At 54.8% G+C, this 21,323-nt stretch overlaps 2 protein-coding genes across 2 annotated transcripts; one reads left to right on the top strand and one right to left on the bottom strand.

The window, feature by feature from the left end:
• The first annotated feature begins 6 nt into the window (after positions 1-6).
• Positions 7-19,904, top strand: SNRNP200 (small nuclear ribonucleoprotein U5 subunit 200). The gene is made up of 42 exons (XM_027706335.1): positions 7-28; positions 234-289; positions 842-940; positions 1,146-1,298; positions 1,742-1,841; positions 2,172-2,308; positions 3,022-3,105; positions 3,325-3,498; positions 4,466-4,603; positions 4,723-4,878; positions 5,297-5,467; positions 6,118-6,311; positions 6,833-6,956; positions 7,292-7,441; positions 7,752-7,862; positions 8,143-8,274; positions 8,654-8,842; positions 9,258-9,455; positions 9,904-10,056; positions 10,361-10,441; positions 10,803-10,886; positions 11,232-11,338; positions 11,416-11,534; positions 11,919-12,073; positions 12,332-12,521; positions 12,832-13,005; positions 13,477-13,637; positions 13,875-14,102; positions 14,441-14,632; positions 14,963-15,141; positions 15,633-15,784; positions 16,406-16,514; positions 16,613-16,721; positions 16,921-17,110; positions 17,212-17,376; positions 17,540-17,661; positions 17,933-18,076; positions 18,713-18,889; positions 18,972-19,132; positions 19,223-19,304; positions 19,387-19,479; positions 19,567-19,904. The coding sequence occupies exons 1-42, from the start codon at positions 25-27 to the stop codon at positions 19,708-19,710; spliced, it is 5,841 nt and encodes a 1,946-aa protein (XP_027562136.1). The 5' UTR covers positions 7-24; the 3' UTR covers positions 19,711-19,904.
• Positions 19,905-20,267: 363 nt separating this feature from the next.
• On the bottom strand, positions 20,268-21,322 carry LOC113978977 (probable cytosolic iron-sulfur protein assembly protein CIAO1; the record flags this gene model as incomplete). The annotated part of the gene is made up of 3 exons (XM_027706354.1): positions 20,268-20,673; positions 20,819-20,906; positions 21,247-21,322. Coding segments are annotated over 3 exons (405 nt in total), but the record flags the coding sequence as incomplete, so codon positions are not given.
• Position 21,323: the final 1 nt, after the last annotated feature.

The raw sequence follows: 21,323 nt of genomic DNA, 5'->3' as shown, positions 1-21,323 counted from the left end.
GGGGGGGACAAGGAGATCCAGAACATGGGTACGGGGCTTCTCTGGCAATGGGGCCGGGCAGAGGGATGGCTGGTGCTGTTGGCACACAGGGAAACGCTTTGGGGTGGTTGTCAGGCCCCCAAACTGCGTTATTTTGGTGTTTCCAAGGTGTGGATGTGGGTAGGATATGGGTCTGGAAGTTTTGCATGTGTGGCCCAGATTTCCTGCTGAATTCCCTCCCCTCTTCCCTGCAGACGACAACATTGATGAGACCTACGGGGTGAACGTGCAGTTTGAGTCTGATGAGGAGGTAGGAGATGAGGCTGGAGGTAGCTCTGCAGGGACCACATTTGTCCCATTTCCCTCTGTCCCATTCAGAAAGGGACGTTGGCTCAGGCTGGGACGTCTCTTACGGACAGAACCTGGATTATTTTAGATGCCACTTCCCAGCCTGGGGAGGATTTGTGGCTTATCCTGCTAATCCAAGGCTTACCATGACTCAGCGTGATGGGAGACAGATGGTGACATTTAGATCTCGTGGGGAAACTTGACAGATGGAAAAGAGGGATTCGGATGCGCTGGGTGGAGGTGTTGCACAGAAACACTCTCCGAGATTGATTTTGGAAAGGGCTGAGAGAAAAGAGGGATAAATAGGGGATTGTTGGAGGAGTCACTGGCAGATCCTGTTAAGAGTAGAAATACCACGTGGAGTGTCACCTGAGCTGCAGCACCACGTTCCCGCTAAAAGCACGAGTCAGGCTGTTCCCCTTGGGAATGAGCTGCCAGATGAGTCATTCTTGCCAACGAAAAGCTGCTCTTTGATGTTTGGAAGAGCCACTTACCAGATTCCTGCTTTCTACAGGAAGGGGATGAGGACATTTACGGGGAAGTCCGTGACGAGGCGTCGGATGATGACATGGAAGGGGACGAGGCTGTCGTGCGTTGCACCCTCTCAGCCAACGTGAGTCACATGGAACGTGGGCTTGGGATCATTTGGAGCAGGATTGGTGATCCTGTTGGGCTTTGGGGATGGAAAGGAGCCTTGGAGTTCTCTGAGTGCAGCCAAAATGGGTGTTCAAGAACGAACATTCCTCTGACACCCCAAACTCTGGCTCCACCACACCAAGACCGCAGGGAAATAATGTTTTTTGGGGGATTTTCCCAAGCTCGTGGCATCAGGGGAGCTGATGAGCTCCAAGAAGAAGGATCTGCACCCCAGAGACATCGATGCCTTCTGGCTCCAGCGGCAGCTCAGCCGCTTCTACGATGACGCCATCGTGTCCCAGAAAAAGGCAGATGAGGTGCTGGAGATCCTGAAGGTCAGTGGACACCTGATCTATGGGATTACAGCGGCCTTGGAGCGTCTATCTGCCTGGAAGGCAGGAATTCGCCCCAAAAATTTAGGTTTCTTCACATTAAATTGAGTTGTGGACAAGACTGGACTAGGCTGGGCTTAGTCTTAGTTCCCAGGGATCTCTTGAGGGGGAGGTGGTTTGGTTTGTGTTGGTGTTTGCTGGGAGATCATCATCCATGGTGTCCGTTTCCCTCCTAGTTCTGTTGCTGGTGTGTTTTGGGCATCATGACCTGGTGGGGAAAAAGGGAATTAGAGGGAGGGTGGGATTGTTATTCCAGGCTCAGTCGCTCAAACCTGGCATTGTTTATTGCTGCTGTTGAGCTCCTCTTGCCTTCAGTGTCATGGAAGACAGGGATCCAGGGTCTGTGGGCACAGAGATTACTGGTCATTCCGTGTTTCTTCTCCCAGACTGCCGGTGATGACCGGGAATGTGAGAACCAGCTGGTTCTGCTCCTGGGCTTCAACACCTTCGACTTCATCAAGGTCCTGCGGCAGCACCGGATGATGAGTGAGTGACCTTCATCTTCACCTCCACCTCTACCTTCACCTCCTTCACCTCCACCTTCACACCTCCACCATCACCCTCTGCCATCACCTTCCTCTTCCCTTCCGCCCTCACCTCTACCTCCCCTTCCCCTCCACCTTCTCCACTACCTTCACCTCCACCTTCACTCTCACTGTCAGCTCCTTCTTCACACCTCCACTTTCATCTTCCCCTCCACCTCCTGCTCTTCTGACATGATTCCACCACAATCCAAGGCTTTTGAACTGTTGCCTTGGGAAGGTTGGACCCGTGTTTGTCCCTTGTTTGGCTCACCCTTACTCCTGTCCCCCCCAGTCCTGTACTGCACTTTGCTGGCCAGTGCCCAGAGTGAAGCTGAGAAGGAAAGGATCATGGGCAAGATGGAAGCAGATCCCGAGCTCTCCAAGTTCCTATACCAGCTGCACGAGACAGAGAAGGAGGATCTGATCCGAGTGAGCTGAGGGGAAGCTGGGGCAGAATGGGGGATTGGCTGCGGACTGTCTGGGTTGGTTTGGGTGGGAGAGAGGAGCTGCTGACCCAGCTGGAACCCCCAGTCCATGGGAAATGGTGGTCAGAAAGGACAGTCTTTTCACCACTTCTTATTTTTGAGGCACACAGGGCTCTGCTTTCCCAGGAAAAGGGTCATGTCAGCAACTTCCACATTTATGAACTGTCTTCAAGTGTCCTGTTTCACCTCTGGCCTCCCCCATGTGAGGCTCAACCCCTCTTGTTGTCACCTCTGCTTCTCTGGGGCTGGAATGGGACACTGAACCTGATTATTGCTGTGCAGGATGACCCCTGCTTGGCCTTTACTCTTCCAGAACTGATTTGGGGGTTGTTTTATGGGATTAATACTACATTCCTGATTTGTGGCTGGAAAATCCCCTGGTTATGTTGTGTATTTGGTGTCTCTGGGATTGGGAAGTGCTGCTGGCTGCGTTTTCCCTCCCTGCTTCCCTTCCTCTGCTCTCCCAGATGTCACATTTATGTCCTGGCCTTGAGGGCACTGGTTTTTCCTGCCACAGATGGTTTTTCCTGGTTCTGTGAATGCCTGTGCTCAAAGGGAATGGGGGCACAGGACCTGCAGGGTGTGACAGGAGCTCCTGGCAGCCCATGGAGGAGGCTCAGGCTGTTCCCAGGGCTGACTCCTGGTCTCTCCCCACAGGAGGAGCGGTCCCGCCGGGAGCGCGTGCGGCAGTCCCGCATGGACACGGACCTGGAGACCATGGATCTGGACCAAGGAGGAGAGGTAAAACTCTTGGATCTGTTCCCAGTCTTCCTGAAACATGCTCAGTCAGAGCAAAAAGGGTATTTGCAGTAACATGAGCATGAAGATACCGTGAACAAGCCCTGATGTGCTCCAGAGGTGCTCTCCAGCTGGATGCAGTAGCTTTTCCTTTCATCTCAGGGTGAAAACACCAGGAGAATGTTGTTCCCTAACCCATGCCCCTTTCCCATCTGTCTCCAGGCACTGGCTCCACGGCAGGTGCTGGATTTGGAGGATCTGGTGTTTGCCCAGGGCAGTCACTTCATGGCCAACAAGCGATGCCAGCTCCCGGATGGATCCTTCCGCCGGCAGCGCAAGGGCTACGAAGAGGTTCATGTGCCTGCCCTGAAACCGAAGCCTTTTGGGGCTGAAGAGGTTGGTGACTGTCTGTTCTGACTTACTTAGTACTGAGGGACACTTTGGAGCCCTTCCAGTGCCTAAAGGGGCTCCCAGAGAGCTGGAGAGGGGCTCTGGACAAGGGATGGAGGGACAGAACAAGGAGGAATGGCTTCCTACTGGAAAAAAGGAGATTTGGGTGGGATATTGGGAAGGAATTCCTCCCTGTGAGGGAGTGAGGGCCTGGGATGGAATTCCCAGAGAGGCTGTGTCTGCCCCATCCCTGAAAGTGTTCAAGGCCAGGTTGGAGCAACCTGGGATAGTGGAAGGTGTCCCTGCCCATGGCAGGGGTTGGAACAGGATGACCTTTAAGTTCCCTCCCAACCCAAACCATTGTGTGAGTCCCTGAGCTGTTGCTGATGCCGTGACAGACACTTCCTGTGACTCAGCAGCTTTGATGTGGCTGTTCCTCTCTCTCACATTCCCTGCAGACCCTTCTTTTCCACGTGTCTGAAGACACTTCCTGATTTCTGGTTTCCCACTTGTGGGCTGTTCATCCTGTGCAGTGGTTTCCGTTTTGGGGCTCCTCTGCCCCATCCAGCTGCTCTGCTGAGCCCTCAGCTCTGCTTTTTCTCTCCCCTTTCCCATGTGGGCTGGAGCTGTGTGATTAATTGGGATAAATCCCCTCTTTTGATCCGTGCTGGAAGCAGCAATGTGGTCTGATCTGTCCCACCACAGGAGCACAGCAGGGGTTTGATCTTGTGATGTGTAGTCAGATATAACTTAGCCTGGTGGAAGTGCATGTGCCTGCTAATGAGCCCTGTTTGATCCTTTCCTAACCTGCTCCATGATCCCAGGGCACAGGGATTTTCCTCCCATCTGGAAATAACACATCCCTGCTGCTGCTCACCAGGCTGTCCTCGAGATCCCACATCTGCCCCACAGCCTCTGAGGTTGAAACAAAGGCTGAACTCGATGTTTTCCCGTTTTTCTCCCCACTTTTCAGCAACTGGTTTCTGTGGAAAAGTTGCCCAAATACGCCCAGGCTGGATTTGAGGGGTTTAAGACCCTGAACCGTATCCAGAGCAAACTGTACCGTGCAGCGCTGGAGTCAGATGAGAACCTGCTGCTCTGTGCTCCCACGGTGAGATCCCGGGATTCAGGGCCTGTGTGAGGGGAACCCACAAGGATGATGACTTTGGGAGACCCTTTCCCCTGAAGAAGCCAGGGATCTGATGGGATTTGGTGGTTCTTGCCTTCCAGGGCGCTGGGAAGACGAACGTGGCGCTCATGTGCATGTTGAGGGAGATCGGGAAGCACATCAACATGGACGGGACCATCAACGTGGATGATTTCAAGATCATTTACATTGCTCCCATGAGGTCCTTGGTGCAGGAGATGGTGGGAAGCTTTGGGAAGGTGAGGACAGGTTTGGCCCTGCCCATGCTGGAACATAGGTGAAGGTGGATGAGTGTCCTGTGCTGGGAGGCATTTTGAGTTTGGGGAGCAGTTTTGGGCTCCTCATGACAAAACATTGAGGGGCTGAAGAGTGTCCAGGGAAGGGGACGGAGCTGGGGAAGGGTCCAGAGCACCAGGAGCAGCTGAGGGAGCTGTGGGGGCTCAGCCTGGAGAAAAGGAGGCTCAGAGGGGACCTTCTGGGTCTGCAAGTCCCTGACAGGAAGGGGGAGCTGGGGGAAGTCGAGCTCTGCTCCCAGGGAACAAGGGACAGGACAAGGAGAAATGGCCTCAAGCTATACCAGGGGAGGTTTAGATTGGATATAGTGAAAATTCCTTCATGGAGGAAACTGTCCATGTTTGCCCTGTGGTTTCTTCCCAGCGCTTGGCCACATACGGGATCAACGTGGCCGAGCTGACCGGGGACCACCAGCTGTGCAAGGAGGAGATCAGCGCGACCCAGATCATCGTGTGCACCCCCGAGAAGTGGGACATCATCACCCGCAAGGGAGGGGAGAGGACCTACACCCAGCTGGTGCGACTGGTCATACTGGTGAGCAGCACTGGGGCCTCCAGAGCCCCAGCAGGGAGGAGGAGGGGGGTTGGGAGCACTGTGTCCTCCATCTCTGTGGTTCCTGAACGTGTGTGAAGGTGTCTCTTGGTTCTGGAGACGCTCAGGCTTTGAGCCCTGCGCTGAGCGCTCCAGTCCACAAAAGCCAAGGAATCACCCCAAAAGTGGACCAGGTTTTCCAGAGAGGTTGTGGATTGCCCATCCCTGGAGGCATCCCAAGTTTCCAAGGCTGGGAATCAACAAGTTGCTCCACTTGTAGGTTTTTGGGATGAAAGGTCTGAAAGTATAATTCCCTGCTTAAAGAGGGCTTGTGAGAAAGATGGGGAAGGGGTTTTGGAAAAGGCCTGGAGGGTCAGGACAAGGGGGAATGGCTTCCCCCTGCCAGAGAGCAGGGTTAGATGGGACATTCCTTCCCTGGGAGGGTGGGGAGGGGCTGGGATGGAATTCCCAGAAGTGTCCGAGGCCAGGTTGGACGGGGCTTGGAGCAACCTGGGCTAGAGGAAGGTGTCCCTGCCCATGGCAGGGGGTAGGACTGGATGGCTTTAAGGTCCTTCCAACCCAAACCATTCCATGATTCAGTGAAAGAGGCAGTCTGGAGCAGGGATAACCCTGTTCCCATTCCCTCTGTGCAGGATGAGATCCACCTCCTGCACGACGACCGCGGCCCCGTCCTGGAGTCCCTGGTGGCCAGAGCCATCCGGAACATCGAGATGACCCAGGAGGATGTGAGGCTGGTCGGCCTCAGTGCCACCCTGCCCAACTACGAGGACGTGGCCACGTTCCTGAGGGTGGACCCAGCCAAAGGCTTGTTCTACTTTGATAACAGGTACCTTGGAAAGCTTTTCCAGCTGGATTTACACCTCCCTCCTTCAGCAGCATAGAGTGTCCATCTGTCAGATGGTGCCAGGGCCTCACCAGACCTTCAAAACATGTTTAGTTGCTCTTTGATGGGTCATTAAAAGCATTTTTGGCTCTAGAGCAGTTAAATACATCCCCCAAATCATGTTCCTGCATGGTCATCCCTGCAGGAAGGTGCTTGGAGAAGGCAGAGAAGCTCTGCCATCCCTGTGGGCAGCAGGAGCTGCTGGAAGGAAGCCTAAACTAGGATGATGGTAGTTCCCAGAACACCCTCTTTGCTCCCTGAGTAGTAAATGGATTCCAGGAATCAGGAGGGATTGTGGCTGGTCCTTATGGCTCAACTAGAGCCATCAGAGCTCTGAGTACATCCAGGCACAAAGGAGTTGAGCTGGCCAAAAAGCAGGATGCCTTTGGATACCTTTTGACCTTTGTGGGAGTGTTTTTCCTCTCATGTTCTCTTTGATGCATTGGGTTTTTTTTCCCCCCCAGCTTCCGCCCGGTGCCCCTGGAGCAGACCTATGTTGGCATCACAGAGAAGAAAGCCATCAAACGCTTCCAGATCATGAATGAGATTGTTTATGAGAAGATTATGGAGCATGCTGGGAAGAACCAGGTTGGAGACTTCATTCCTGACACACTTAATCCCCTTTGAGCTCCTGTTGCTCTGGAGAAGCTGCAGTAGAGGGGAGGGCTTGGGTGGTCCATGATCAGAGAAGGAACACAGTTTTCTCTGTGCCAGCTCTGATTAATGTAGGGATAGTCCTTTTAGGATGAGGGAATTTTGGTGTGCTACCCTATTAAATCAGGAGCTCTGTGTGCATCCACACCTGGATTAATTCCAGGTCTCTCCTTACCCTGAGCACCAGGAGCAGGTTGGGTTGGGCATCTTTTTCAGGAGCTGCCACAGTGATTCCTTGCTCAGTGATGTCTCATCTGCTTGTTTGACAGGTCCTGGTGTTTGTGCACTCCAGGAAGGAGACTGGGAAGACAGCCAGGGCCATCAGGGACATGTGCCTGGAGAAGGACACCCTGGGCCTCTTCCTGCGGGAGGGCTCAGCCTCCACCGAAGTCCTGAGGACGGAAGCTGAGCAGTGCAAGGTGAGATTGGATGGATTGGATTGGATACTGGGGAAATTCCTTCATGGAACAGGCCATTCAGCCCTGGCACAGGGGTGGAGCCCCCATCCCTGGGGGGATTTAACATCCCTGGGGATGTGGCACTTGGGGACACGGGTTAGGGGTGGCCTTGGTAGTACTGGGGGAATGGTTGGACTCGATGATCTTAGAAGGCTTTTCCATGATAAACATCCTACCAGTTTGGTGCAGATTCACAGCCTTTCCCCTGGGATGCTCCACCTTGTTTTCTCCCTGGGTAGAAGCCCCAGAGCTGGTTGTGTTTGTGCCACAGAACCTGGAGCTGAAGGATCTCCTGCCCTACGGCTTTGCCATCCACCATGCCGGGATGACCCGCGTGGACCGGACGCTGGTGGAGGATCTGTTTGCTGACAAGCACATCCAGGTGAGCCAGGAGCACTTCCAGGAGGAGTCACAGCTTTAGCCAGGGCAGACTCTTTGCAAAAAACACAGTCTGTGTTTTCCAATGGCCTTTTTGGGGCAAAATCCTGAGGATCAAGGGTAGCCAACCCCATCCCACTCTGCTGCTGGAGGCAGCCTTGACTTTCCTGAAGAATAGGATCCAAATAGGGACTTAAAGCATTTGGTCAAGAGAAGAGAGGGCAGGGATTTATTTCCTTGGGAAGAGGTTTGTGCCTGGCTTTGATCCCTGTTTTTCCCTGCAGGTGCTGGTCTCCACAGCCACCCTGGCCTGGGGGGTGAACCTTCCTGCCCACACCGTCATCATCAAGGGGACTCAGGTGTACAGCCCAGAGAAGGGGCGCTGGACCGAGCTGGGAGCCTTGGACATCCTCCAGGTGAACTTCTGGGAACAAAGAAACCACCAGGACCCCGGGGCAGGATTTTCCCTTCTGCAGATCCCACATTTAAAATCTCTGTTTGTGTCTTCTCCGTGCGGTCGCTCCCTATTCTTTCCTGCCAGACAGTCCCTGTGTTCTGGACAAATAATTCCTCCCTAATTCCTTGCCCAGACACATCTGAGCTATTTCCATGTGTCTCCTGCCAGCTGGAAGTAGCAGCAGGCTGAGCAACCTGGCAGAAAAGCCCCAGGACATGGCAACAAGGAGAAATTCCTTGTTTGATGGTTGAATTTGATGACCTTGGAGGTGTTTTCCAACCAAAACAATGGAATTTCAAAGCTTTGATGTTTTGCTGACCTCATTTTCCCATTTTCAGATGCTGGGACGTGCTGGGAGACCCCAGTATGACACCAAAGGAGAGGGAATTCTCATCACATCCCATGGCGAGCTCCAGTATTACCTGTCCCTGCTCAACCAACAGCTCCCCATCGAGAGCCAGATGGTGTCAAAGCTCCCAGACATGCTGAATGCAGAGACCGTCCTTGGGAATGTCCAGAATGCCAAGGTGAGTGGGAATCTCTGCTTTCCTCAGGGATTTGTGCCCTTGGTTGGCACCCAGTGGGAATTGGGAGGAGATAAGAGATTTGGAGCCATGGGAATTACTGGGTGGGGAGTCAGGCATGGACTGGATGCTTCTGTCACTCAGAGCGAAGTTTTCCATGTGGAAAAGGACACTCAGGGAAAAATCTGCATGTGGAAGATGGGTGTTTTTTTGGATTTTAATTCCTTAATATTTTTCTGGTGCAGGAGAGGAGCTGTGGGTGGTCCTGCTGGGCTTCCATGCTCTGGTTTAGTGTGATCCAGTGGGATCGAGCTGGGATCAGGCTCTGTGTCAGATCTCGAGCACCTGGCTCTGAGCTGGAACATCACCTGTGATTTCCAAGGGCTGTGTTCATGGGATGGTGTTGGTGTTCCCTCAGGATGCAGTGAACTGGCTGGGCTATACCTACCTGTACATCCGGATGCTGCGCTCCCCAACCCTCTATGGAATCTCCCACGACGACCTGAAGGCAGATCCGCTCCTGGACCAGCGGCGCCTGGATCTGGTGCACACCGCGGCCCTGATGCTGGACAAGAACAACCTGGTGAAGTACGACAAGAAAACTGGGAATTTCCAGGTGAGGCAGCCCCTGGGGAAGGTGCTGGGAGCCAACAGAGCATCCCCTGGCTGGGAGAAGGGATACGGTTAAACACGGATCCCAAGGAATGCCGCTGGGCATGTCTGTGGTTCCAGGGAGGTGGCACAGATAACACTTGGCCCTGGGATAACACCTGGGATAACACCTGGCCCTCAAACCTGCTTTGTGTTTGCTGCTGCCTCCTGGGCAGATTCCTATTCCTGTTGCATTTCTATTGCTTTGGAGGGAGTGAGACAAGAAAGGGGAATTAGGCACCAGGAAAAACAGCTTTCCTGGGAAATCAGGAATCAAGAAAAGCAGCTTTCCTGGGATGTTTGCAGCCTAGGAGTTTTTCCTGGAGCCATTTTCCCTGCTGCAGCCCTGTTCCCATCCAGCCTGTGCCAGGAGCAGTTGGAATCTGAGCCGTGTCCCTCCCTTGTCCCCCCAGGTGACAGAGCTGGGCCGCATTGCCAGCCACTACTACATTACCAACGAGACCGTGCAGACCTACAACCAGCTCCTGAAACCCACCCTGAGCGAGATTGAGCTCTTCCGGGTCTTCTCCCTGTCCTCGGAATTCCGGAACATCACCGTGAGGGAGGTACGGAGCCAAACAACAACAAAACGGCAGGAGAGCCAGAAGCAAAAGGAGATGAGGGTCCCAGAGTGGTCAGGGAGAAAGATGGAAGGATGTGGGATCAATCCTGCTTTTTTTGCCCAAAGAATTAGGATGCAATGTATATTTGCAATAGCTGATCCGTATTTTCCTAGTGTTTTCCACAGTGTTTTCTCTCCGGGTCTTTTCTGATCGAGTTCTCTCATCCTCTGTCATCCCAGTCTCTGTTCATGGGATGTGCATTCCTGACTTCAGACCACCTCATCCCTCCTACCTTGTTTTCCTGCAGGAGGAGAAGCTGGAGCTGCAGAAGCTGCTGGAGCGAGTTCCCATCCCGGTGAAGGAGAGCATTGAGGAGCCCAGTGCCAAGGTGAGCCCTGGAGGGGCTTCTCCACCTGTCTAGAGGGGAGCAAGATCCTTGGGAGAGAGCTGGGATAGCAAATTCCCCCCTGGGCAAGGAATTCTGCTCCCTTCCCTCTGTGGGACATCCTGGATGTGTCTGGAGTGCTCAAAGAGCTGTAGATGCTCCATGTCCCTGGTTGGGGACAGCCAGTCCCATTGGTCACTGCTGTCCTGCCATGTCCATCCCGATCCACTGGAATTGGGCACCAAGAGGGCAGCTGAGAAGAGGGAATCAGGTACCAGGAAAAGCAGCTTTCCTGGGAAATATGGCACCAGGAAAAGCAGCTTTCCCAGGATGTATCTTGAGAGCCTCTCCTTGTCCTTCCCAGATCAACGTGCTCCTGCAGGCCTTTATCTCCCAGCTGAAGCTGGAGGGGTTCGCCCTCATGGCTGACATGGTGTATGTGACCCAGGTGAGGAGTGAGCATGTTCCCATAGGATCTGTCTAATCCCACAACTCTTTCCACCTCAGACATTGAGTTTATGCTCAAAAGTGCCTCTGGAAATCAGAGCTGGGAGTGGTGGGAAGGTGTAATTCCTGTCAGGATGGGAATGAGATCTTCATGGGAATCACAATAATTAAGTGGCTGCCCCTGGATCCCTGGAAGTGTTCAAGGCCGGGTTGGATGGGACTTGGAGCAACCTGGGATAGTGGAAGATGTCCCTGCCCATGGCAGGGGGTTTTAGCTGGTCAGAAACTGGGGTGGGAAGGAGGGAAGGGTGGGATATGCTGACCCAGAGCTGCTCCATGCCCACAGTCGGCCGGGAGGCTCATGAGAGCCATCTTTGAGATCGTCCTCAACCGGGGCTGGGCCCAGCTCACAGACAAGACCCTCAACCTCTGCAAGATGATCGACAAGCGCATGTGAGTGAGGAGGTCTGGGGAGGTCCTGCTTCCCGGGGTTCCCGGGGTTCCCGTGTCTGACCCATGTGTCCCCGCAGGTGGCAATCCATGTGTCCTCTGCGCCAGTTCAAGAAGCTGCCTGAGGAGGTGGTAAAAAAAATCGAGAAGAAGAATTTCCCCTTTGAGCGACTCTACGACTTGAACCACAACGAAATCGGTACTGAGGCACGGGAAGGGACTGCCTGTTCCCATCCCTCCTTTGGGAAGGGGTGTGGGACACTGGCACAGCTTGTCCAGAGGGGTTGTGGCTGTCCCTGAATCCCTGGAAGTGTTCCAAGGCTAAGTTGGAGCAACTTGATCTAGTGGAAGGTGTCTCTGCCCCTGACAGAGGGTTGGAGTGAATGGGTTTTAAGGTCCCTTCCAACCCAAACCTTTCCATGATTCCATGTTTTGATGCAGAGACTGGGGGGCTTGTTCCTGGTGAGGGTCTTGGTACAGCTGGAGGAGGGCAGAGGCTTCATCCTGGTGCCTTCCAGCTGCTGGGATTGCTTGGAATCCTCAGTTTGGGAGCTGTGGTCATGCTGTCCCCTTTTTCTTGCAGGAGAACTGATCAGGATGCCCAAAATGGGCAAAACAATCCACAAATATGTTCATCTGTTCCCCAAACTGGAGCTGTCCGTGCATTTACAGCCCATCACCCGCTCCACCCTCAAAGTGGAGCTCACCATCGCTCCTGACTTCCAGTGGGATGAGAAGGTGAGTTCTGCCTCCAAAAATCATCAGGATTGCAGGGAAAAGGGGGAATTTTGGGGCTGAGTTGTGAAAATCATGAGGGAAAATACTCTGGTTTAAAAAAGGGCATTTTTGGGGACTTGTTTGTGAAAATCATCAGGGTAAATACCCTGTTTGCTGGAAAAAGGGCGTTTTTGGGTCTGGGTTGCTGTGGGACAGCTGCTGGTTTTCTGGAACGGGGCTCTGGGCTGTGCCCTGAAGGTGAGATCTGTCCCTGCTCAGGTCCACGGCTCATCCGAGGCCTTCTGGATCCTGGTGGAGGATGTGGACAGTGAGGTGATTCTGCACCACGAGTACTTCCTGCTGAAATCCAAGTATGCCCAGGACGAGCACCTGGTGACCTTCTTTGTGCCTGTGTTTGAGCCACTGCCCCCCCAGTACTTCATCCGGGTGGTCTCCGATCGCTGGCTCTGTGAGTCCCCTCACCCCAGAGCACCCCAGTGCTTCCCCCAAGGGGCTCAGGGCTTGGATAATCCTCCCTCTGAGTCCTTTTCTGGAGGAAAAACCTCCTGGAATCCAAGTGACAACAGAACTGGAGGATCCCCTTGACAGTGGGAGCCCAGGGGTGGAGCTGTGAGGGTGGGTTTGGAGGGGAAAATGTTTGTGCGGGTAGGGAGGGAGCTGTGGAAGGGGTTTTGGAGCTGAAAATATGTTTTTGTGTGTAGAGATGGAGCCATGGGAGTGGTTTTGAAGGTGAAAATGTGTTTTTGTGTGTGTGACAGCCTGTGAGACCCAGCTGCCCGTTTCCTTCCGGCACCTGATCCTCCCAGAGAAGTATCCCCCCCCCACGGAGCTGCTGGACCTGCAGCCCCTGCCTGTGTCAGCCCTGCGGAACAGCGCCTTCGAGAGCCTCTACCAGGACAAGTTCCCCTTCTTCAACCCCATCCAGACCCAGGGTGGGTGTTTCACTTCCTTCAAGCTGCCCCCCCGGCCCCATCCAGCCTTGGTTTTGTGGGATTTATCCGTGTGAAATCAGGAATTTCATACCAAATGGTGTATCCCTCAACCTCCCAGAGCCTGAGAGGTTTGATGTCTCAAAATCTTCCTCCAGAGGATCTTTGGCACATTCCTGAAGCAGCAGGTTTGCTCCTGGATGCTGTGCCCAAACTTTTCCAGCTCTGTTGCTTGCAGGGATGAAGTTGGGAGCTTCCCTCTTGGAGTTTCCCTGCTTGGAGTGGGGAATTCCCACTTGGGAGCTCCTGTCACAGATTAGAACCTGTTTTGCTCAGTGAATCCTAGGCTAAAACTCCCTAAACAGCCTTTTTTGGAGCTCCTCTTGTGTAGGCTGAATCCAGACCACGTTTTCCCGTCCCGTTCCCAGAAATCCCTGGGGATTTTCACTGAACTGGTTGTCCCTGTGTCCCCAGTGTTCAACACGGTTTACAACAGCGACGACAACGTGTTTGTGGGAGCCCCCACGGGGAGTGGGAAAACCATCTGTGCCGAGTTTGCCATCCTGAGGATGTTGCTCCAGAATTCTGAGGGACGCTGTGTGTACATCACTCCCATGGAGGCCCTGGCAGAGCAGGTGGGTCCAACATCCTGGGAATACCTGGGGCCTTATCTCAGCTTTGATTTCCATCCTCATCCCCTGTTTCATTTTCCTCATCCCTTCTTTGCTGTCACAACCCTTGGGATAACTCCAGAGTTATCTGATTATTGTGTCCTCCCTGAGGGAGCGGAGGCACCATCCCACTGCCAGCCTGCATCAGGAATTTGGTAGGAATTTGAGGGTAACAGCAGCATCCTTCTCACTTGTTGGCAGGTTTTCATGGACTGGTACGAGAAGTTCCAGGAGCGCCTCAACAAGAAGGTGGTTCTGCTGACAGGGGAAACCAGCACCGACCTGAAGCTGCTGGGAAAAGGGAACATCATCATCAGCACCCCAGAGAAGTGGGACATCCTGTCCCGCCGCTGGAAGCAGAGGAAGAATGTCCAGAACGTGAACCTGTTCATCGTGGATGAAGTGCACCTGATTGGGGGGGAAAATGGGGTGAGTTGGGGAGGGGAGAAAGTGCTGCTCCTTGGGGGATGCCCCTCTTGGGGGGTGGATTGGTGCTGTGTCCAGTCTGGATCAGCTTTTCCTACTGGGAATGGGGTGGATTGATCCTGTGTCCAGGTCCAATCAGCTTTCCTTGCTGGGAATGGGGTGGATTGATGCTGTATCCAGTCTCAGCTCAACTTCCCCAGCTGGGAATTGTCCCGTGGGCTGGCATAGGAGAGCTGTATCCCTTGGGAAGCTCAGGAGGGGCATCCCCTGGAATCTCCCAGCTGTCCCCCAGCAGGGAGCTCTCCATGTCCCCATTCCCACTCCGAGGTGTGTCCCCACAGCCCGTGCTGGAGGTGATCTGCTCCCGGATGCGCTACATCTCCTCTCAGATCGAGCGGCCGATCCGCATCGTGGCCCTCAGCTCGTCCCTGTCCAACGCCAAGGATGTGGCCCACTGGCTGGGCTGCAGTGCCACCTCCACCTTCAACTTCCACCCCAACGTGCGCCCCGTGCCCCTGGAGCTGCACATCCAGGTAGGGCTGGGAATGGGATCTGTGTGCCTCCTGCCCCGGAGAGGGATGGTGCCTTGGGATTGTTGTTAATTCTTGTTGTTGTTAATAATCTCTCAGGATTGTTGTTAGTTCCTGTTATTGTTAATTCTTGTTTCATTGGTTCTTGTTAGTAATCCTTTTGGGATAGATTAGAGTGAAAGGACACTAAATGATAGGGGTTAGACTATTAATATATTTTATAATGTGGTTATAGTGTGATTATGTGATTATAAAGTGACTATAATGTGATTATAATATAATATCTATATTCTTAAAGAAAATATAACTGGTTTGGTGACTCTCCCTGGGCAGGGCTTCAACATCAGCCACACGCAGACCCGGCTGCTGTCCATGGCCAAGCCTGTGTACCACGCCATCATGAAGCACTCGCCCAAAAAACCCGTCATTGTCTTCGTGCCCTCCCGCAAACAGACCCGGCTCACGGCCATCAACATCCTCACCACCTGTGCCTCAGATGTGCAGCGCCAGAGGTGGGGACACGGGGCTGGGGGGGGACACGGGGCCGAGGGGGGACATGGGGCACCTGGGGGGGACATCACAGGGGGACTCACACCCCAGTGAGGGGCTGGAGTGTGTCCAGGGAAGAGGACAGAGCTGGGGAAGCAGCTGAGGGAGCTGGGGAGGCTCCACCTGGAGAAAAGGAGGCTCAGGGGGGACCTTCTCACTCTCTGCAACTCCCTGACAGGAGGGGGAGCCGGGGAGGGTTGGGCTCTGCTCCCAGGGAACAAGGGACAGGACAAATGGAAACAACCTCATGCTGTGCCAGGGGAGGGTCAGGTTGGATACTGGGAAATTCCTTCATGGAAAGGGCTGTCCAGCCCTGGCACAGGGGTGAAGTCCCCATCCCTGGTGGCACTTGTGAACATGGTCAGTGGTGGCCTTGGCAGCGCTGGGGGAACAGTTGGACTAGATGATCTTACTGGATTTTTCCAACCCAAACCATTCCACGGTTCCCGGGCAGGTTCCTGCACTGCGCAGAGAAGGACCTGGTGCCATACCTGGACAAGCTGAACGACAACACCCTGAAGGAGACACTGGTGAATGGGGTTGGGTACCTGCACGAGGGGCTCACGGCCATGGAACGACGTGTGGTGGAGCAGCTCTTCAGCTCCGGTAAGGGGTGGGGTGGGGACAGGGCCTGGAACCCTTTTCCTTGGAGCTCAACAGTGCCCAAAGTCTTGGGGCTGGAGATGACACCTTGTCCAAGCTTTGTGGCACTTCTAACAGAGACCTGAGAGCCTCTTCCAGAGACTAAAGGGGCTCCAGGAGCTGGAGAGAGACTTTGGACAAGGGCCTGGAGGGACAGAACAAGGAGGAATGGCTTCCCACAGCCAGAGGGCAGGGTTAGGAAGGAATTCTTCCCTGTGAGGATGGGGAGGGGCTGGAATGGAATTTCCAGAGCAGCTGTGGCTGCCCCTGGATCCCTGGAAGTGTTCAAGGCCAGGTTGCACGGGGCTTGGAGCAACCTGGCATAGTGGAAGATGTCGCTACCCATGGCAGAGGGTGGAACAGGAAGGTCTTTAAAGTCCCTTTCAACCCTAACCATTCCATGATTCCATGATCCTCTACCTCTCACATCCAAAAAGTCTGCCATCTTAAACATCATCCCCCCCTTTCCTGCACCTCCCTGTATTCCCAGACCCCTCTGGGGAGCGCGGAACCCCACAGATCTCTCTCCCCCCCAATTCCAGTGCCCTGCAAAAATGCTGAGCACCCTCCCTGTGCCCCTTCCAGGCGCAGTCCAGGTGATGGTGGCCTCCCGCAGCCTGTGCTGGGGCATGAACATCGCGGCCCACCTGGTGATCATCATGGACACCCAGTACTACAATGGCAAGATCCATGCGTGAGTGGAGCCCCCCGATCCCACAGGGCCTCATTCCTGCCCGAGGGGATCCCCGGGAGCTCTCCTTGGAGCTCTGCTCACCCTCTGTCCCTGCCCAGGTATGTGGATTACCCCATCTACGATGTGCTGCAGATGGTGGGCCACGCCAACCGCCCGCTGCAGGACGACGAGGGCCGTTGTGTCATCATGTGCCAGGGCTCCAAGAAGGTGGGTGAGGGCTGGAGCACGTTCCTGGTCTTCAAATATCTTCCTGGGGTATGGAGGCAGATGTTTCTCTCCCAGCTAATGGATAACCCTCACTCAGAGCCATGGAGATGACCCAAACCCTCCCAAGAGTGCTGCGACCTGGGAGTTGCTCTGGGATTTTGGAGGTTTATTCACCCCTTCCCTCCTGCCCTGGCTGTAGGATTTCTTCAAGAAGTTCCTGTACGAGCCCCTGCCAGTGGAATCCCACCTGGATCACTGCATGCACGACCACTTCAACGCCGAGATCGTCACCAAGACCATTGAGAACAAGCAGGATGCGGTGGATTATCTCACGTGGACCTTCCTGTACCGCAGGATGACCCAGAACCCCAACTACTACAACCTGCAAGGTGGGCAGAGAGGGCTGAGGGTATCAGGGACCCTCTGCCTGTGGGCTCTGCAGCTTTTTTTGCCCTTCCTGGAAAGTCTCTGAGCTCTGCTGTACCCACAGGTGTGTCCCACAGGCACCTCTCAGATCACCTCTCCGAGCTGGTGGAGCAGACTCTGAGCGACCTGGAGCAGTCCAAGTGCATCAGCATCGAAGATGAGATGGATGTGGCTCCTCTGAACCTGGGCATGATTGCTGCCTACTACTACATCAACTACACCACCATAGGTGAGGGCTCCCCAGGAACAGGCACCACACCTGCTCTCCGTCCCTGATCCAGTGCCTCGGGTGATAGAGAAGGTGCTGTGGATGTGTAAAACTCCATCCTTTTGCCTCTTTTCTCTGAAAAAAATCAGTGTTTTCATGCTGTCTCCACTCCTCCCTTCCCCAGAGCTCTTCAGCATGTCCCTTAATGCCAAGACCAAGGTGAGAGGGCTCATTGAGATCATCTCCAACGCCGCTGAGTACGAGAACATCCCCATCCGGCACCACGAGGACAACCTGCTGCGCCAGGTGAGGCTCAGGGGGGAATTTCTGAACAACTGCACATGGTACTCAGTGCTCTGGGCTGGGTGACAAGGTGGGCATTGGTCACAGGTTGGACTCAGTGACCTTGGAGGTCTCTTCCAACCTAATTAATTCTGTGATTCTGTGATCTCAGAGCTCTTTCCCATCCTAATTAATGCTGTGATTCCAAAAGATGGTTTCTGTGCATCACCCCAGGGATGGAATGATCCATGTTTTTGGGGTAAAGCACTGATGGGTTGATCATTTCTTCCCACAGCTGTCCCAAAAGGTCCCCCACAAGTTGACCAACCCCAAATTCAATGATCCCCACGTCAAGACCAACCTGCTGCTCCAGGCCCACCTGTCCCGGATGCAGCTGAGTGCAGAGCTGCAGTCGGACACCGAGGAGATCCTCAGCAAGGTGAGGCTGGGGGACCCACCAAAATCACTCTGTCACTGCCCTCCACAACTGGACAGGGGAGAGAAAATGTAGGGAAAGGTCCATGAGTTGTGATAAGGACAGGGAGAGATCCCTCATTAATTGCCTCCATGGGCAAAACAGACTCGAACTGGGGATAGGAACTGAATTTATTACCAACCAAATCAGAGCAGGATAATGAAAAGTTAAATAAGTCTTCAAAAAACACTTTCCCCTCCCCCCTCCCTCCCTCCCAGGCTCTCCCTCCTCCCTCCAGAGATGGGAATAGGGGTCACAGTCAGTTCATCCCATGTTGCTCCTGCTGCTCTGCAGGGCTGCTCCTCTCACATGTTCTCACTCTGCTCCTCCCTGCACCCAGTTCCATCTGTGCCATAACTTTTTCCTTAAATATGTTATCCCAGAGGTGTAACTGTCATTCCTGCTGGGCTCAGCTTTGGCCAGCGGTGGGTCCGTCCTGGATCTGCTGGAATTGGCTCTGCTGGACATGGGGCAAACTTCTGGCAGTTTCTCACTGAATCCAACCCTGTAGCCCCTCTGCTACCAAACCCTGGGCACACCAACCCAACTCCCCGTGTCACTGTCTCCACCCCTTAACCTGTCCCTGTCCCCCATGTCCAGGCGATCCGGCTGATCCAGGCCTGCGTGGACGTGCTGTCCAGCAATGGGTGGCTGAGCCCAGCTCTGGCTGCCATGGAGCTGGCCCAGATGGTCACCCAGGCCATGTGGTCCAAGGACTCCTACCTCAAGCAGCTGCCTCACTTCACCTCGGAGCACATCAAGCGCTGCACGGACAAGGTGAATCCTGGTGGGAGGAGCACCAGGGTCCTGCCCTCGGAGTGCCGGGAAGCTCCAGGCTGAAAAAAATCCCTCCTTGCAGGGTGTGGAGAGCGTGTTTGACATCATGGAGATGGAGGACGAGGACAGGAACGCGCTGCTGCAGCTCTCGGATGCCCAGATCGCCGACGTCGCCCGGTTCTGCAACCGCTACCCCAACATCGAGCTGTCCTACGAGGTGGTGGACAAGGACAGCATCCGCAGGTGGGTGGCCTTGGGGTCCCTCCAGCTGGGTGGGATTTAAGGTCCCTCCAACCCCCACCATTCCACGATTCTGTGGTTCTGTTCCTGCAGTGGAGGGCCCGTGGTGGTGCTGGTGCAGCTGGAGCGTGAAGAGGAGGTCACAGGACCTGTCATCGCACCCCTGTTCCCTCAGGTATGGGGACACCGGGGTGGCAGGTTGGGGAGGGGGGGAATTGTCCCCAGATCTCACCTGTTTGCTCCTCCCTCCCCCTCAGAAACGTGAGGAGGGCTGGTGGGTGGTGATCGGAGACTCCAAGTCCAACAGCCTCATCTCCATCAAGCGCCTGACGCTGCAGCAGAAGGCCAAGGTGAGTGGGGGGTGGCACCGGGGGTGGCACTGGGCACCTTCCTTGCTGTCCCCGCTGCCATCCCAACTCCTCCCCCTCCCCACCCAGGTCAAGCTGGATTTCGTGGCTCCAGCCACGGGAACTCACAACTACACATTGTACTTCATGAGTGACGCCTACATGGGCTGTGACCAGGAGTACAAGTTCAGTGTAGACGTGAAGGAGGCAGAAAGCGACAGCGACTCCGACTGATCCCAGGCCAGAGGATCCCCCCAGAGCTCAGCCCCCCACCCCCAACCTCCACAGCAATCGTGTCCCCTCCCTTTGTGTTATTTCCATGTGTTTTCCACGTGTTTTCCTTTGGTTTTTTAAAGTGTGGATGCTTTGTACAGTGTTTTCTAGGCAGGAGCTGCATGACAGCAACTGCAATAAATCTTGGGACCTGACTCTGTGCTGATGGGGTGAGGAGAGGGGAAAAGGTGTGACTCCAGACTCGCTGAGCTCTGCCTTCACCCTGAGGCTCAACAAGCTCATTAGCAGCACTAATTAGGGCATTTCTGGGAAAACTGTGATGATCCCAACACCTCAGTGCTTCCCCTTGGGTGGTCCTGTCCCCTTGTGCCACCTCATCCATGTCCAGGGAGCACCCACACCCTCTTGTGTCACTCTGAGGGTTCCAGGAGTGTGAAAGGAAGATGCCAGGTGTGTTATCATGGAATCCTGAAGGTTGGAAGAGACTTTAGGATTAAGTCCAACCATCAACCCAAGAACTGTAACCCCCAAACCACTTGTGAAAGGAAGATCCAGAGGCCAGGAGCTCATGGATTTATTGGGGGGTGGGGGAAGAGAGGGGAGAAAGTCCTGCTCCAGATCCTGGATCCAACTGTCTGGCACAGCTGTCCTGGCCTCCCACGGGTGAGAAGGAGGAGGAGGCCAGGGTGGGCTCAGGGGGACACACAGGGGGTCTGTCCCCCTCAGCAGCCCTCGGGGCGCTGGTACTTCCAGAAGGCGATGTCCCCGTCGTCGCTGCAGGACGCCAGGAGTCCTGGCTCCTTGGGGTTCCAGGCCACCCCGTTGACGTCCTGGGAGTGTGCCCGGGGCACGTGGGCCGTGAGGCTGAAGGTGGGCTGGGCCTCCTCTGACGTGGGGCTCTCCTCAAACACCCGGATGGCGTCGTCACCACAGGCTGTGGCCAGGGCACCCGTCAGGTGGCACCTGGGGGACACAGAGGGGATGGGACCTGGGGAGGTGGCATCTGGAAGGGACAGGGCCCCAATGAGGTGGCACCTGGAGGGGTCGTGGGTGTCACCAGGAGGGGACAGGACCCTGTTTTGGGGTGCCCCCAATATCTGCCCCTCACCAGGACACGTCGTAGATGGTCCTGCTGTGATACCCCGAGAGGGTGCACACACACTTCCAGGTGGGATCGGTGCCACTGCAGGCCACGCCTGGAGGGAGGTGAAAGAGCTCAGTTCCCCTTCCCTCCCCTTTTTCTCTCTCTTTTCCCTCTCCTTTCCTTCTCCCTCTTCCTTCCCTTTCCCTCTCCTCCCCTTTCCCTATGTTCTCTTTCTCCCTTCCTTCCCCCTCTTTTCCCTCTGCCTTCCCTCTTCCTCTTCCTCTTCTTCTCTCTTTTGACCCTCTTTCTTTTCCTCCTTTACCTCTTCTCCCTTCCTTTCCCCTCTCTTTTCCCCTCTTTCTCCTCCCTTTCCCCCCTCTCTCTTCTTTTCCCTCTTCCTCTTTTCTCTCTCCCTTTCCCCTCCCCACAGCTCTCCCCCCACCTCCCCTCACCTTCCTGGTTCCCGGGGTGGTACCGGCGCCACACCCGGAGGGTCCTGTCGTCGCTGACAGACGCCAGACGCTCCCCC

This window comes from Neopelma chrysocephalum, unplaced genomic scaffold (assembly GCF_003984885.1).
Source record: "Neopelma chrysocephalum unplaced genomic scaffold, ASM398488v2 Primary Assembly neopelma1_367, whole genome shotgun sequence".
NCBI classification, from domain to species: Eukaryota; Metazoa; Chordata; class Aves; order Passeriformes; family Pipridae; genus Neopelma; species Neopelma chrysocephalum.
Note: the sequence above shows the minus strand (reverse complement) of the source record. Positions and strands in the feature narration are given on the sequence as shown.

What these genes read in the sequence shown, in the direction of transcription:
- SNRNP200 (XM_027706335.1), top strand. An exon ending in GCGGCAGCACCGGATGATGA is followed by an intron (nt 1,842 to 2,171) that starts GTGAGTGACCTT and finishes TGTCCCCCCCAG; the next exon opens with TCCTGTACTGCACTTTGCTG. An exon ending in TGCTGCTCTGTGCTCCCACG is followed by an intron (nt 4,604 to 4,722) that starts GTGAGATCCCGG and finishes CTTGCCTTCCAG; the next exon opens with GGCGCTGGGAAGACGAACGT.